A 16,161-nucleotide genomic window follows, 5' to 3' on the forward strand; every position below is an offset into this window, starting at 1 on the left:
ATTCCTGCTTTACACATTGAGAACTAAGGTTCAAGAAGGGACTTGGTCATGAAGCAAATCAATTCCATTTAATACAAATCTACTTACCATCTACTACTGTGTGTTAGACAAAACTCTGTAATATAAAGATGAGTAAGAGTTTCTTCCCCTCACTATAATGTTTAAGTGAATATATTTCTAAAGTGAAAAACTGTTACTCCTCTGTCATATCAGGATGTCCCTTGTCCATTTCCTCTGAACTCTGGCCAGGTATGACATGTTTCTATCTAGGACTCAGGCCTGGGAACCCATGTCTGAGCTGGTTACAGAGCAGAGCAGATAGGAGTGGAAGTGGGTAGGATTTGAAAAATAGCATTATAACAGGCAGGGTCTTGCAAGTTTTCATGACTCCAGGGGGCCACAATGTTGCCATGGAAAGTCAGTTAAGGCCATGGAGGGGATGTAGCAGGACTCAGCCAGGCCACGGTCCAGGGAGGCTGGCAATAGAAAGTTAGTGAGGTGGGGTGGTGGTGGAGGGACATTTACACTTTATCCAGAGGATATGAGCCCCCTCAGCTTGGGAACTAGGCCAAAGAACCACCACAGAAAGCTTCAAAACTAAGTCCACAGGACATTAACAGGCATTTGGGGAAAAAAGTTCCCAGGTCTTTTGAGGAAAGCTGGATGAACCAAAATTAAACTGGTTTCTTCATTGGCTACTTGGGGCACTGGGATACCACAGGTGCTGTCTATGTGCCCTGGAATATGGGTTTTTTCCCCCACAGAATGCATATTAAAGTGTGTAGCGCAGGGAAATACAGTTGACCCCTGAATAACATTGGGGGGTTAGGGGCACTGACCACTGTGTAGTTGAAAATCCACATATAACTTCACAGTCAGCCCTCTGTATCTGAGGTTCTGTAACCACAGATTCAACCAACCATGGATCACGTAGGACTATAGTATGTATTTATTGAAAAAATCCGCGTATAGTGGACCTGCACAGTTCAAACCTGTGTTGTTCAAGGGTCAACTGTACTAGTTTATGAGCACCATCAATAAGAATAGGTCTTGACACTGGACCAAATGACCTCTAAGAAAAGAGCCCTTCATTTCTACCCTGTCTAGAGACAGAACTGGCCTCACGGTGGCTGTGAATGGGTTTGGGCCTACAGTTGCAGGTATCTTAGTCAGAAGTGGGAGGAAGACAAAACTCTAGCTGGCTCTGGGCAGCAGGTAGACTGAGTTAGCTCAGAACTACTCTCCTTTCTAGATCCTTCTGATGCCCAGAAACTGACACAGGCCTCTAGCTGAGCTCTCAACCTTTGATCTTATGCTCCTAGTATCGTAGCCTGAGTCCCTGTTCCCTGACTTAGATGATCTTCCTGCTGCTTTTCCTGTTTTAGCCAACTTCTCCAAACAGGACTTCTGAAGCATCTCTATTACCATGTATATCTATATGCTCCAGAATAAGATGAAGCCCCAGGGCAGTGTCAGGCAGTCCTAGTTCCAGCATTAAATACTGTGCTTCTCTAGTTTCCATAAAATATGATCATGAACAAAGAGTCATATAAGATAATCAGGAAAAAATTCAGGGTTTCTTTCAACAGAATTGACTTTTAGATATTTTTAGAGTTTAGAGCTATTTCACTTAAAGGATTGTATAGCTAGCTATCCATGTACCGTATGATAAAAAATTTCTCTATTATGAAAGGTATTTTGGTATACATGAAATGAAAGTTAAAATGAAAGCCTTTGTAATGTAGTGGAAAGAAGACCAAATTTGGAATCAAGAAATTTGAGTGTGAGCCCTAGTTATGCTGTTTGCTCCCTAGATGACCCAAAACAAATTACCTAATCTTTCTGAACCTCTGTTTACTTATCTATAAATGGGGATGATTATCACTGACCTCCCAATCTCACAAGTCCACGAGACTCAAATGAAACAACATATGTCAAAGTACTGTGTTAACTAAAATTCCACACAAATGTCAGCTGTTGTTGACATGAACACCGTACCTTAACGTGTACTCCTAAAGAGATGTCTACTTCTTTTTTTTTTCCATAAATTTGTTTGTTTATTTTTAACTTTTGGTGGCATTGGGTCTTCGTTGCTGTGCACAGGCTTTTCTCTAGTTGCGGTGAGAGGGGGCTACTCTTTGTGGGGTGCGTGGGCTTCTCATTGCGGTGGCTTCTCTTGTTGTGGAGCATGGGCTCTAGGCGCAGGGGTTCAGTAGTTGTGGCTCACGGGCTCTAGAGCGCAGCCTCAGTAGTTGTGGTGCACAGGCTTAATTGCTCTGTGGAATGTGGGATCTTCCCGGACCAGGGCTCGAACCCGTGTCCTCTGCATTGGCAGACGGGTTCCTAACCACTGCGCAACCAGGGAAGTCCCGAGATGTCTACTTCTGATGACCACTGTCCACAGCTGGTGCCTAAGCCTTGCATATAAACTACCTCCCACATCAATGGGGTTTCTGATTAGTCCTGAGGAATGACTGATCCCCGATCTCTATTATGTTCTCTTGATCCAAACTTGGCTGACCCTCTTGGCCATGGTGTAATCATTACACCAACTATTGACTAAGCCAATTCTCACAACTAGGGCTGGAAACTATCACAGTCTCTTTTTAGCCAAGGAATTCTTATGCATGGCTGCTTGAGGAGCACGAACTCTTCCTGGCAACAAGAAGCAAATCTCTAAACACAATTCTCTCCATAGTGTTTTCGCTGATGGAACACAAACATACTTCACATTCATGTTTTGAATGGTAGTTGAACAAGCACAACATGAAATAAAATGACACCCTTTCTTTTGATAAAAAACAGTTCACTGCTTGTCCAGAAGAGGCTTTTTCTTTTCTTTTCTTTTCTCTTGCTTTATGTTTCTTTGTTTCTGCCCTCAGAGAGGCAGAGGTTTTAATGTGATCAACTTTAGAAATTGATAAAGGGTTAAACTGCTGTCACACAAAGATTCTATTATAGTAGATTTCCTCTTACACATACGTAAAATGGAATATGGGAGAAGACTGAATCATGACACCAAAATAGTCCCCCAAAACTGTTCCTTTTTTCCCCAGATTGCCACTCTGTGACATGACAGGTGCTAGACCCTTGTTAGAGAAGAGTCATTCTGTATATAGGCAAGAAAAGAAGGTCTCTTGTGTCTGTTTCCAGAGGCCTCTTGGGCCAGGTTGGGAATAGCATTGAAAGGCTGAGGATTATGTCAAATCATACTTTTCTTGGTCCAACAATTTTGTAGGACATTGAATAATGGGTATGTAATTTACAGAAAAAGGAGTTTTCTCCTCCATATAAGACTGCTTGAAAGGGTAGATAAAGAACCATTCTTCTCTAATCCTTCCATCATAGATACAGGAACAGAAAAATAGAGTTTATCTGGGTGTAAAAATATTTGCAAATAAACCTTTGTTTTCATCAAGAAAAATCAAATGGAATCTTTCAAATGGCAAACACAGTAATTGTTGAAAGCAAAAGGTCACACTAGATTAATTTTATTGAAAAAAAAAAAGAAGTGATAAAAGCTCTTTCTCCCTTTCTAAAACTAATTAAAGAAGCAGATGAAAGAACTCTGCTATGGTAAACATGCTGTTCGTTGAAGCAGGCTTCCATTTAATTTCACGCTGGGCTTGCTTAATTATTGTACAAAACACAGTTGCGAGGTTAGTAAACTTGTATGAGTACGAACGTGTGCATGGGTTTGGCTATAGATAAAATCTTGTTGAAAAAGCAGAAAAATTTTAGTAGAAACATTCTTACTTAGATGGAGATGGTCTTTGGGAATTTATATTACAACTAAACAAGGACTATCGTATTACTTTGTGTTTGTTCATATTTGCATTCAGGCTATCTTTCAGGGGGAAAATCCTGCATGCCTAAAACATCATGTTGAAGCATAAATATTTTGTTGTTTCTAGAGACTGGGGCTACAGATAATTAAAGTTTTGATCATTTTGCCTCTTTTATTACTATTTGAAGTAAAAGTGACTGAAGCAACATAAAAGAGTTGTATTCTAGTCTTTGTTTTGCCACGATTGGATCACTTGTCAAACCACTTAACCTCTCTGGGTTTTAGTATTCTTTGTTTGCAACAGGCTGGGTTAGAAAAGATGATTTGTTATTGTCCAATCAAATTATATTTAGAAGCTAATATATTTCTGAGGTAGAGGAAATCCAGCTCCATTTATAAATCAGCTTAGAGATAACCACACCCAGATACAAAATTCCAAATAAGAAGGAAGTACAGAACTATAGTTGATGCGTTTACTTTCATGACTCTTACCTTTTATCTTACAATGAGCACGTTTAGGTGTCCAGGGAAATATATAACGTTGGCAGAATAATACATCATAGGCAACTTTAATGGATTTGTGTCTCAAATTTACTACTTTTTAATATATACACAAGAAAGAGTTTTTAAATGCTTCATTAAAAAGCAGTTCGTGATTATACATACCTTTTAGTCTTATGTCAAAAAGATTTGTTTCTCAGAGCTTAGATATTTGCCGATGTAGTAGAAGATAATGACCAAGCACAACAATTTTATTCACATAGCTATGAAGTCAATTAGGTGCAAGTTGATGATTTGAGAGATGATTTTAAGCATTTCTTACCTTAATTTCCAGTACATTTTCACTGCCTATTGAGATCATCACTGGCTTTTCAAAAGGCTTAAACACAGGATTATGTACATAAATGAGATCAAAGTATTTGGAATGGATCCCATCTAACATGAAAAAGGCTTTGGTTTTCAGGGGGAGTTGTAGGTTCAGCTGTTGTAGTGAAGGAGTTGTACAGCAGATTATCTCCGAATTAGAGCGATGCTGACATGCCTATAGTAAAACACAATTATCCACTGTAAACAGAACATAGCTTGACAACATCAATAGCAACTTTCACATTTCACTGTTTCAAACAATCAATTGAAAATGTACAATTTTGAAAAAAATCTCCATTTAACTTCCTAATGTTGAAGAACACATTTCTGCAAACATGACAGATGTGATTCTCTAAACAACACGGTCTTTTTTTTTTTTTTAACATCTTTATTGGAGTAATTGCTCTACCATGGTTAGTTTCTGCTTTATAACAAAGTGAATCAGCTATATGTATACATATATCCCCATATCCCCTCCCTTTTGAGCCTCCCTCCCACCCTCCCTATCCCACCCCTCTAGGTGATCACAAAGCATCGAGCTGATCTCTCTGTGCTATGAAGCAGCTTCCCACGAGCTATCTATTTTACATTTGGTAGTGTATACAGGTCATCTTATTAGTGTGTTTTAAGCTATCTATTACTGAGTGCCAGGTCCTGTGCAAAACACTTTAGTACAAGGTTGGTCTCATTTAATTCTCACAATAATCCTATGAGGTAGGTGCTACGATTACACACATAATTACAGATGAAGAAACTGAGCTTTGCAAGCTGATGTCATCAGACCAGGTCACAGCTCTGAGTGGCAAAGCAGGGAACATAAATCCTAGGCCACTGACCCTAAAATTCACGTAACTCCCACACTGGATGGCTTCTTGCTCACTTTGTATTCTCTACTGATAAATCTTTTCCTATGCTATTTTACAAAGGCTCTGTTATTATTATTTCATGCCCTTTCATCTCTCATTTCAAATCTTCCCCTTTGTAATTCTGATTTATAGAAGTTTGGAAAATGTGGTTTCCTCTTGATTGTGCTTAGACTAAACCACCAACACAAAGTGGCACATTTAAGGTTAAATGGTTGCATTTTTCCCCCAAGGAAAAGACAAACAAGCAACAACATCCCTCATATTTCCTTTTCTTTGACAAGTAGAGTTGGAGATAAAACAATTACTTATGCCCACAACAGAAAAAGGACTCAGGATATACAGAAAAAGCACAAACAAAATTGGATATTTGATATTTTCTTTTAAAAATAATTTAAAAAATTATCCTACATTAAAAAATGTGTGCTATAAGCAGATAAAGAAAACTGATAAATAGATATAATATGAATAAAATATTACTTAGCTTTGTATCAAATCCATATTATAATGCTAAAAGCTATTTATTCTATCATCTTGAAAAAAAGGAAATGAACAGTTTTACTGCTATTACGGTAATTCTCTACATAACAAGAAATTTGAAAACTATACAATAAACTGCTGGCTTCTGGGACATAATGCATATTACCAAATTAATATGCATTTTGTTAAGAAGGTGATTAGTATTTTTATTTTAAAATATTTGAGTTCGTTAGGCTTAAAAATTATTGTGGCTGGATTGGTATATCTAAGTCAAACCTGACCAAGAGTTTTTCTCTGTTAAATAATGAATGGGTTCAATTCATCATGGTCAGCTTCAAATTCTATAAGAAGCAGGGAACATGGAAGGAACACACGTCTCTTTAAGAGGTTTTTCACAAACAATAGTCAAATAGACCCACTGAATTTTTCATTCCTGTCCAATTTGAATGCATTGTTCTATTGTACTAATATGTTTGTGGCTAAAATAAGAGAAGTTTACATTTCCAGATATGTAAACAGATAAGATTTAAATCTTCTACCATTGTTTGAATCTTCCTTGGCACATCTAGGAGGTTTTAATAACTATTTGATTACAAATGAATGAATGATGCCACATGTCATCATAATGCTGGTGAGGGAGAAGGAAGAAAACTTAGCCGTTATTTCAATAACGCAGGCTCGGTGTGAATTAGATAAACTAATAATTTCTCAGATTTCTACTTTAAAAAGTCACATGCCAACACCAAAGAGGGTTACTGTTATTTTTATAGGTTAATGAAAAATTGCTATGCCTGGCTGTGGAGAACCGATGTCCTTTAAATGAATAGCGGCGGTATTCTAACTTTGTTTGTGGCCATGTGCAGGGATTGGTTTCAAAGCTCTCTACTTCATACGGTGACTCCCTGGAGTACAATCTCTCAGGAATATTATAAAAATCTAATAATACTCTTTAGAGGTGATGCAATGTGGCTGATTGAGAAGGTCAAGAAAAATCTCATTTGAGATGACCTTATTGTTTGGTGATTTGGCTTGACATTTTTAGCCCCAAATTGGTTTTTGTAATTAAAGCACACTGTGGTCTTAGCCTTCACAAAATATTGGATGGGAATCTAAAAGGAAGTGTTGTAATTCAATCTACTGCCTCCCCAGTTAAGCCCTTGCTTGAGAGGGGGCACTTAGAACTTTCATTCTAAGTTGCATGTACAAGTCCAACTAGATTATGGATATTTTATATCAAAGAAAAACAACAAAAATATGAAATCTTTGTAAATAACTCCAAACTTCTTAAGGTCTGAAGTAAAACTACCATTTTAATGTGATGTCCCAAAATTGTTAGAGCACAAAATAGGTCAATCACTTTTAAGGAGGAATTCAGTTAAATTCTGATTGACCTTGCAAATAAAAGAAAAAAGGTGGAGAAATACCAAACAACATACACAATCTAAGACATAAATATTCTAATGCTCTTTCTCATTATTTGATAACATGCTAACCAAGGCACAAGAGGAATGGTAAGAAGCAGGGATGTGTAAGAAAACACTGTACCACTTAGGAAGACAAGGATGCTGTGGCAAGATTAGAGGCTTTACCCAAGGGTTTTATTAGAGCAAAAGGGTTGATGTTCCATGGGATATTAAAAAAGGGGGGATAGGGAAATGCAATGGCCTGAATGATTGCATCCTCCCCAAATTCATATGTTGGAAGCCTAATCCCCAGTGTGATTGTATTTGGAGATGGGGCCTTTGGGAGGTAAGTAGGTCATGAGAGTGAAGTTCTCATGATGGAGTTAGTGCCCTCATAAGAAGAGACACAAGAGATCTTACTGCCACTTTCTTTCACCTCCATGTCGGGATACAATGAGAAGATAATCATCTGCAAACCAGGAAGCAGGCCCTCCCCAGACAGCCAGATCTGCTGGCACCCTGGTCTTGGACTTAACCAGCCTTCAGAACTGTGAGAAATAAATGTTTGTTGTGTAAGCCACCCAGTCTATGGTATTTTTGTTATAGCAGCCTGAACTAAGACAGGGAATGACGTGGTTTGCCCTTGTACTGACTGTCTTTAAAAAACACTGCCTCAAGTTGATAATCATTATTTGTGTCTAAATATTATGTGTGTGTGTGTGTGTGTGTGTGTGTGTGTGTGTGTTTTATGTTAGCCTGAGACTAGATAATTTTAGTTGTTGAATAGAAAATACTATTTGACCTATGCTGCAAGGAAGATAACTAGCAAACATTAAAGGCAAAACTGAAATGTCTCTGCTACCCTGAAAGCTGGTGGCAGAAGCAGAGATGCTGAGCTCTAAGCATAACTATCACTCAGAGGACTTACCACTGTAAAGTTCCTTCCTGCTTCATGCACATTTATTACCATCGTCAGGATACTAACTGAATTCAGGTTTTTTCCAACACCTGTTATTGTGCTCCCACCACTGGCAAAATAAAATAGAAAAATAGCAATATTGAGAGGTTCTTTCTCTATCAAGTATTTTAAGAGAGAAATTAAATTAAATCACACGTAGTGACTGCAAGTTATAGCCACAGCCAAAGTCAAATGAAAGTTCAGTGGTAGTTTTTCTTTGGCAATAACTTATTTAACTTGAAAGTGTTTTAAAAATTCATATTTTATAAGCTGAAGAAATGCATTTGTCTTTTTATTCATAAAATATGCAAAAGAAATATTTTTTCCTGTCTGAAAAAAATACAAAGGAAAAATGAACTTAACTGTTGTTGCTAGACTGATAGAATTAACAGAAACAAGGCAGACTGAATTGGGTCCAATGAGATATTGATTCAGAGGGAGTCTGGTATAGGGAAAAGCTGTGTGTAAAGTAGGCAGGGCAAAAATACACTGAAGAATGAAGAGAAAAAGGTGATTTCACTTTTAGGCACTAAGGTTAGTATAGAATTAAAATGTACATAATATAAGTGCATAAATATCCAAACTATGATGTCCAGTTAAACTGTTTTAATGAAATCTATTTAGAATAGGATAAAATGGCATGAACTAGCAGTGATAAGGTCAAATTGTACTCAGAGCCTGAATGTAGTTTTCACTCCCGAATTGGAAAGGTAGCCTTCAAAAAAAAATGCAACAGTATCAAATCCAGAGATAAAACTGTCTTCCTTTTGACTATTCGACAGCCAGTCATCCTCATGTTCATTATTTTCTTATACCCATCAGAAGCTTTTACTTACCTAACAAAAGATTTGGTGGGATGTATTTCATAGACAATGGGGTCTTCCCGGTAAATGAAGCTGTTCATCTCTCGGTTGGCTAAGTCAATTTTCAATTTAATAGGAAACTCAGTTGGAGTGCTTTGGGCTGGGGTATAACATTCGAGAATACTATCTGAAACGCTGAACAAAAAAATTAAGAAAATGGACCTTTGCTATTAGAGACACACATGTATTAGAATTATATACATAAATCAAAAGGGTATCAGTCAGTGGCTCCTAAATGGGAATTTCCTGAAGTGGTCTAGAAAAAAACTCTTTCTAATCTAGAAATTGTAGTCAATTTACAAGTGACTGGATCCCAAACTTAGGTCATCCTTGACTTAGAAATATTTGGGATTTTAAGCAATTTTAAAGTATCCTTTTGGCACTTGATTAAACTGAGCTCTCCCAAATCTAAGAAGCAGAAACGTAACTTCCTAACCCAATCTCCCTCATGCTTCTCACCCCCCCCAAAGTGATTTGATCTAATTGTAAATCTTGATGGAAATGTTTATCTTAATTTATTGTCAATTACCAGAATCTCACAGCTTATAGCATAGGTGGGATACTAAGCATAACAATAAAGAAGGTGGATGGGAAGACAAAACTTAAAAGTGGAATTAGTAAACCATAAGGGAAGGGTAGAAAAATCAGCCAAAAGGAGTAGATGGATTTGGGAAGGAGAAAGTTTTGTAAGATGGAGAGTAAATAATAAACATCTTGATTTTTCACCACAAAAGAAGAAGAATCTTTTCTTGATTTGTTAGGTATACATATTAATCCATCTTGACTGATGCAACACAAAATAAATACAACACCTTTTTAAAGTACATGTTTTTCCACCAATTGAAATGTGTCTAGAATTTCCACTGTTTAGGTGCTTTCCAGTTAATGTAAGTAAAGTGCCACCAGTTTTAGGACCATAACTTGGAGAAATACTTTTTATTATAGGATCCTGAATGAGAGATAGAAACAAAATAACTTGTTAATTTTATAACTCTAAGTAGATTATGTAATAATTAAATATCCTAGTTCATGAGAGAATTAATGCCTAGACTTACCACATAGGAAAATGTACTATAATGTACGGTCCCTCGACTGTTTGAAATAACTATGGACATATTGAAATGTTCATTCATTGCAGGACCAACTGTGCATTTCAACCTGAAAAAACAAAGTTTTATATGTTATAAATCCAAAGGCATTTTCTGGGTTGGCTGTTTTATATTATGGGCCATTATCTCTAAACAGTGAGCTGACTACTCTAAATAGCAAGCAGAGTTTACAGGTAAGCACTGAATTGAAAATTGTATAATTCTGTTTCTGTACTATTATGCTAAACTTTATACTGACTGTCTTGTATTATTCATACAGACAAAACAGGAAATGTTAAACCTCATCAATGCAGACCTCACCAATTGAAAAGTTCATTATAACCTAATAATATACAATTATAGGCATAATGTTTGGCATACTTAAGATGGAGAAATGGTGTTTCAACAGCATGTGAAACAATGGGCTGATTACAACTAAGCAGAATCTCTTCTTTAAATTATGTCAAAAGATACATTTCTAGGTTACACGTGTTTATTTAAGTTACTTAAAAAATGATGAAATTGTGATAGGCTTTCCACAGAATTATTTTTGAATTAGTAATCTTATTATAATCCTAAAAAGTATAAATATAATTTGTTTTATTAAATAACTTTTTAAAAAATTTTATTTATTTTTTTATATAGCAGGTTCTTATTAGTTATCCTTTTTATACATATTAGTGTATACATGTCAATCCCAATCTCCCAATTCATCCCACCACCACCACCTCCCCTGCCACCTTCCCCCGCTTGGTGTCCATACATTTGTTCTCTACATCTGTGTCTCTATTTCTGCCCTGCAAACAAAAGAGGATGAATTATGTTTTACTTTTACAGGCTCTAATTTACAATGCAATGAGCAAGAACTTACAAGGGGCTCCCAATTCCCCACCACCACCACCTCCCCTGCCACCTTCCCCCGCTTGGTGTCCATACATTTGTTCTCTACATCTGTGTCTCTATTTCTGCCCTGCAAACAAAAGAGGATGAATTATGTTTTACTTTTACAGGCTCTAATTTACAATGCAATGAGCAAGAACTTACAAGGGGGATTTCTAGAATGAATCTGTTTTGCCATTAAGCTAAACAAGTGTGACATTAATTGATGTTTTGGCCTCTGTAAAATGAGTAGATTTAGATCTTTGTATAACCCTGAAAGGAATTCTACTAGGTATAAAATAACCACTTGAAAGAATAGGTTCAACTATAAAACTTTAAATGTTTGGTTGTTGTTACTACATAACTAAAAGTTTCTGGGTTGTCTGTTCATTATGGGATTCAGATCTTATAGAAGTTACATGTAGAATACAGTAGAACAGGAACAGGTCTTGAATCATGAGAGCTGAGTTTGAAGGCCTGTTCAGCTCTTACCCTCTGGATTACCTCTGCTAATCTACACTCCACCTTTTTGAACTTCGGTTACCATCTTTGTAAAATAGGGATAACATTGCTATTTCCCAAGGTTTGGGAATGGTTATATGAGATACACTCCCTCCATTACAGTGCCAATAAATATCAGGTAAATATAATTTTAAACTCATCAAAAACAACAAGTCTCAAAAGTGTGATTCATTCAGCTGCTTCATTACATTTCTGAGGTTTAGAAAGTGAATTTAGAAGAGAGGGTCCATATTGAGTGGTTTCTGATTTTTATAGAAAAAGCTGTTTGAGACTCTCTTTATTTGAAGACTTTAAAGATGGAACGACCCCAAACAGTGCTATTCTTTCAAATCTACTCAATTTCTCAAGAGTTGTTACAAAAATGCTTGAAAAACTCCCAGATGCTAGATTCTTCTTTTCTTCACCTGAGTAATGTCACCTTTCTTCTTCCGTAATCCTGGTGAGTAAACAGTTTTAAAAACAAAACAAATCCTCAAGGGGAGTGACGGGCCAAGACCCTTTTTAACTCAAGAGATAGACATTTGAGGCGAGTTTTACAAGATTCATTCAAAGACAAAACCCGTTTTCCAAGCACACCCTGGCCAAGCGATTTCATGTCCTTACATGTTTATCGTGCTCTCACTTAAGGTCAAGGTGCAGCTCTCATTTCCAAGGAGAACTTTGGTTTTCTTCAAGTCAAATTTATTATTCCTCTTGAATCCAAAGTCCCAGCCACATATGGTCAGCGTTGTCCCTCCTTCAAGGGGGGCACTAGTTGGGAAAACCTATGAGGACAATTAGAACTTAAAAAAACCCAGTATATTATTATCTTTCATAGGTGTGGAAAACAAAGAAACAAACAAACAAAATATGTATACTCAAAGACTCTGAAATCCTTCCCTTCTCCCATTATCTAAAAAAAAATGAATTTTCACTATAGGAAAAAGGGTCACAAATTTCAGAGAATCTGGAACAAACATTAAAACTATCTGACAGGCTGATGAAGCAAGCTGTTTTCAGGAGATCCAGAGATGGGAAGGAGAGCAGATTCAGCCTGGGTGGGGATGAAGGGCCCTCTTGGGCATAGACACACTTTGGGCCCAGACTTTTACATGCTTATAACCCCTTCATGGGCCTTCAGATTGAACTCTGATCAAAACTCCTTTACAGGCCCTAGAAGCCAAGCCCTAATATATGTCTTGGTCTGTATGCCAGCTGGGTGTGTGCTACATTCATGTTGCTATGGTATTCCCCACCCAGAGGAGAAAGTCACACAGTAAAAATACCTCTTTCTGCACTCAGTGTTTTCATAGCTGCATTTATCAGCTATCATAATATCAACCACATATATGATATTCAATACATATCTGCCATTCATTCATTCACTCACTATAAATCATCTACTGCAGGCCAGGTATCAACAAATGAATAAGTGAACCCATTCCTTTATACTTAATTCACATTTATTACTAATCTGCCACTTTTATTTTTTCTTTAAATATGGTCACTATTTGATATATACCAGCTGGTTAGTTGACAAACTAAATGATGTAATATTTAATATATTCAATATATTATTTCTATTAGAAGTAGATAAAAACAGAATTGGAGAGAGCCCCACATGTGATCTGTACTGTAGCAATGTTTCTAATTATCTCCCTTGGCATCACCGTACATCTCATTTCTAGGATTGACTTTTTTCCCTCAGGCTCAGTATTAAATAAGCAATAGGTTCCTTTTATTATTGCAGGCTCATCTTTGGTGTATTAAAAGTAAAACCTGGGCCTCCTTGGTGGCGCAGTGGTTAAAGAATCCGCCTGCCAATGCAGGGGACACAGGTTCGAGCCCTGGTCCGGGAAGATCCCACATGCCGCAGAGCAACTAAGCCCGTGCTGCACAACTGCTGAGCCTGCGCTCTAGAGCCCGCGAGCCACAACTACTGAGCCCATGCGCCACAACTACTGAAGCCCACGTGCCTAGAGCCCATGCTCTGCAACAAGAGAAGCCACTGCAGTGAGAAGTCCACGCACCCCAACAAAGAGTAGCCCCGCTCGCGGCAACTAGAGAAAGCCCGCGCACAGCAACGAAGACCCAACACAGCCCCTCCCCCCAAAAAAGTAAAACTTGAATTCATTAATAAAAATTTGGCAACTGTGATATAAGATAGCATTAGGCTCTTATGAAGTCTATACAACAACTATTCTTAGGCTAAAACTATTAAAACAAATTTCTATGTTAAAAATAAGCTTCTCCTCAGCAGCGGCTTTGTGACAATTGAGAAAGGAAATGCTCTTTTGGGGGGACATATTGTAAATTGTGCTGTAAAGTACAATGGTGGGAAAACACAGCACCGCTACAGAGGCAACTCAAAAGCCAGTAAAGGTATCTGCTAAAGACAAGTTAGTGAAAGTGTAAAAGTGATTCTTTTACAATTTAGAAGAGCTTTTAGCAAAATATAAATTTGCAAACATTCCCTGCCCTCCCAAGTAAATGACCACAAACCAAAGTCATACCCTTGTTGCCAAACCCCTTCAAAAGTCTTAGCTTAATGCTCTTACAATAGCTATTTTACCCATGAAATCCATTACACAGTTGTGCCTTTCATGAAAACTTACTTCGCCCCTGTCTAGCCATATGAGAACTGCTAGAAAAAAAATATCTGTTTATTATTATGTTAGAAATCCAGGAGGAGGAAAAAAAGACATCTAACCCTCCAGGACTCTCTTCAGCCTGAGGCAGTCGCACAGCTGCTGTTTCCTCTTTTAATGAGGAGTCTTGCCCACTGAAAAGAGCCCAAGGCTGATGTTGGCCTGATACCCCTGTCTGGATTCCCCCCCTTTCTATGTAAAAATTGAAGTCTGTCACTCCACATTCATCATCATCTTCTATATATAAGGCAAAGCAATTGGGTGATGATTTCAGAAAAGACATGGAGAGTTGTTCGGTTGGTGTGCTGGCAACAGAAAGAGATACTATAAAACCTCTGCTAGATATCAAGATTTGAAAAGCCAGCTCTACTTAGCTTTCCTCTCCCGGCTGAAATATTAGAGGGGGGCATCTGAGCTTTTCTGCCTTAGCTTACGGGGTAACGTTCACTCTTCCAGGGGAAAAAGAAGGATGCAGTCTTGGACTACACACCCTTGGACAGAACCAACAATGGGCTGGCAAACTCTGAGTTATCCTGAGGGTAGAGAAACTCTGTGAGAAGGAAATGAGTGTCCGGCATAAAGCCACAGAGGCTGGGTCTGGATAGGGTAGAGCTAGCCACAAAAGTAGCTACTCTCCTTTCACAGGTGAAAATGATTTAAATGATCATATTTTCAAAACCCATTAGGATATACATGAGAAAGTTAAAACAACACCACCACCACCAAAAACCTTGGAAAATTAAAATTTGTCTCTTCAGTAAATGTCACAAATATATTGGTGGCAGTATATTGCAGGTGTGAGATAAGATATCTCAGGTCCCTCATTAGATATCGCTGTTGCTTCTTATCTGAGTCTTCTGATCAATTAATAAACTGTTTTATTGTCTCACTGGGACTGAACTCTAATCCTACAAGAATGACAGTTTTATCCTAATAAATTCAGAATATATTGGAAAGTGCTCTTCCTTTTCTGAAGCATTTTTCATTGCTCTCTAAGTACAAGATCAGATAACACGTTTGAAACAAAATAATGGACTTGCAATCCTGAAATATTTCATATGTGGAACTGCAAAGAATTTCAGCCACTGAACATCATGTACCTTGAAAAGCAGGTTGACTTAACATTTATTGGAAAGTGAAACTCTGCACATTAGCTGGGTTTTGTGCCTGCAGCGTTTAAGACAGATAAGAAAAAGATGAATAATCTGTCTTATTTTTTGCAGTAAGAATGCTAAATGTCATGCTCTAGTGCAGCATGAAATCTTCCTAACAACTATGAACCAAAAGGGATTTATGGACTCAGCTGCATACGTTTTTTCTAACTGTAGCACCCAAGCCTCAGTGAATCATGCAGGATGTAGTCCAACCTTTTAAAAATTTCCAGCTAGGGTGCTGGAGTTAGGGAAGGTGTGGGGTTGGGGTGGGATTCAAACATTATGAGAGATTCTCTGGTTCTAGAAAATTCTAAAATATTTACTGTTTTTAACCATTTTAATATAGCTTTCATTACTAATAAAAGGAGGTACATGGGTCAAAATTAAATGTTTCATTTGTACAAGTTCTTAACATGCTCTTTATTTAAAACATCAGCTTGGCTGTTTTTGAAATGAAATTGTTGTGATTTAATTGCGCGCGCACACACACACACACACACACACACACACACACACACACACACACACACTCCCTGTATCTCTTTCATGGAATAGCTGAATTCAGAGGTCTGGTGTCTCAAATTGCCATGGCTACGTGTTTTAAAACGTATAAAACTGCATGTGGTTTTAAAAGCATATTAAACACACAAAAAGTGCATAAATAATACAG

General features: G+C 37.5%; 1 protein-coding gene across 2 annotated transcripts in view; it reads right to left on the reverse strand.

Annotated features, from left to right (window-relative positions):
• The window catches only part of MET (MET proto-oncogene, receptor tyrosine kinase), a 135,567-nt gene that overhangs the window by 27,689 nt on the left and 91,717 nt on the right, over positions 1 to 16,161 (reverse strand). For both annotated transcript variants that reach the window (XM_007450782.1, XM_007450781.1), the window contains exons 6-11: positions 12,314 to 12,474; positions 10,277 to 10,379; positions 10,034 to 10,170; positions 9,195 to 9,356; positions 8,329 to 8,428; positions 4,611 to 4,829 (exon numbers count right to left, since the gene is read on the reverse strand). In XM_007450782.1, the coding sequence (XP_007450844.1) occupies positions 4,611 to 4,829; positions 8,329 to 8,428; positions 9,195 to 9,356; positions 10,034 to 10,170; positions 10,277 to 10,379; positions 12,314 to 12,474 (882 nt within the window). The remainder of the gene's footprint in view (positions 1 to 4,610; positions 4,830 to 8,328; positions 8,429 to 9,194; positions 9,357 to 10,033; positions 10,171 to 10,276; positions 10,380 to 12,313; positions 12,475 to 16,161) is intronic.

Source organism: Lipotes vexillifer, unplaced genomic scaffold, assembly GCF_000442215.2.
Source record: "Lipotes vexillifer unplaced genomic scaffold, Lipotes_vexillifer_v1.1 scaffold314, whole genome shotgun sequence".
NCBI classification, from domain to species: Eukaryota; Metazoa; Chordata; class Mammalia; order Artiodactyla; family Lipotidae; genus Lipotes; species Lipotes vexillifer.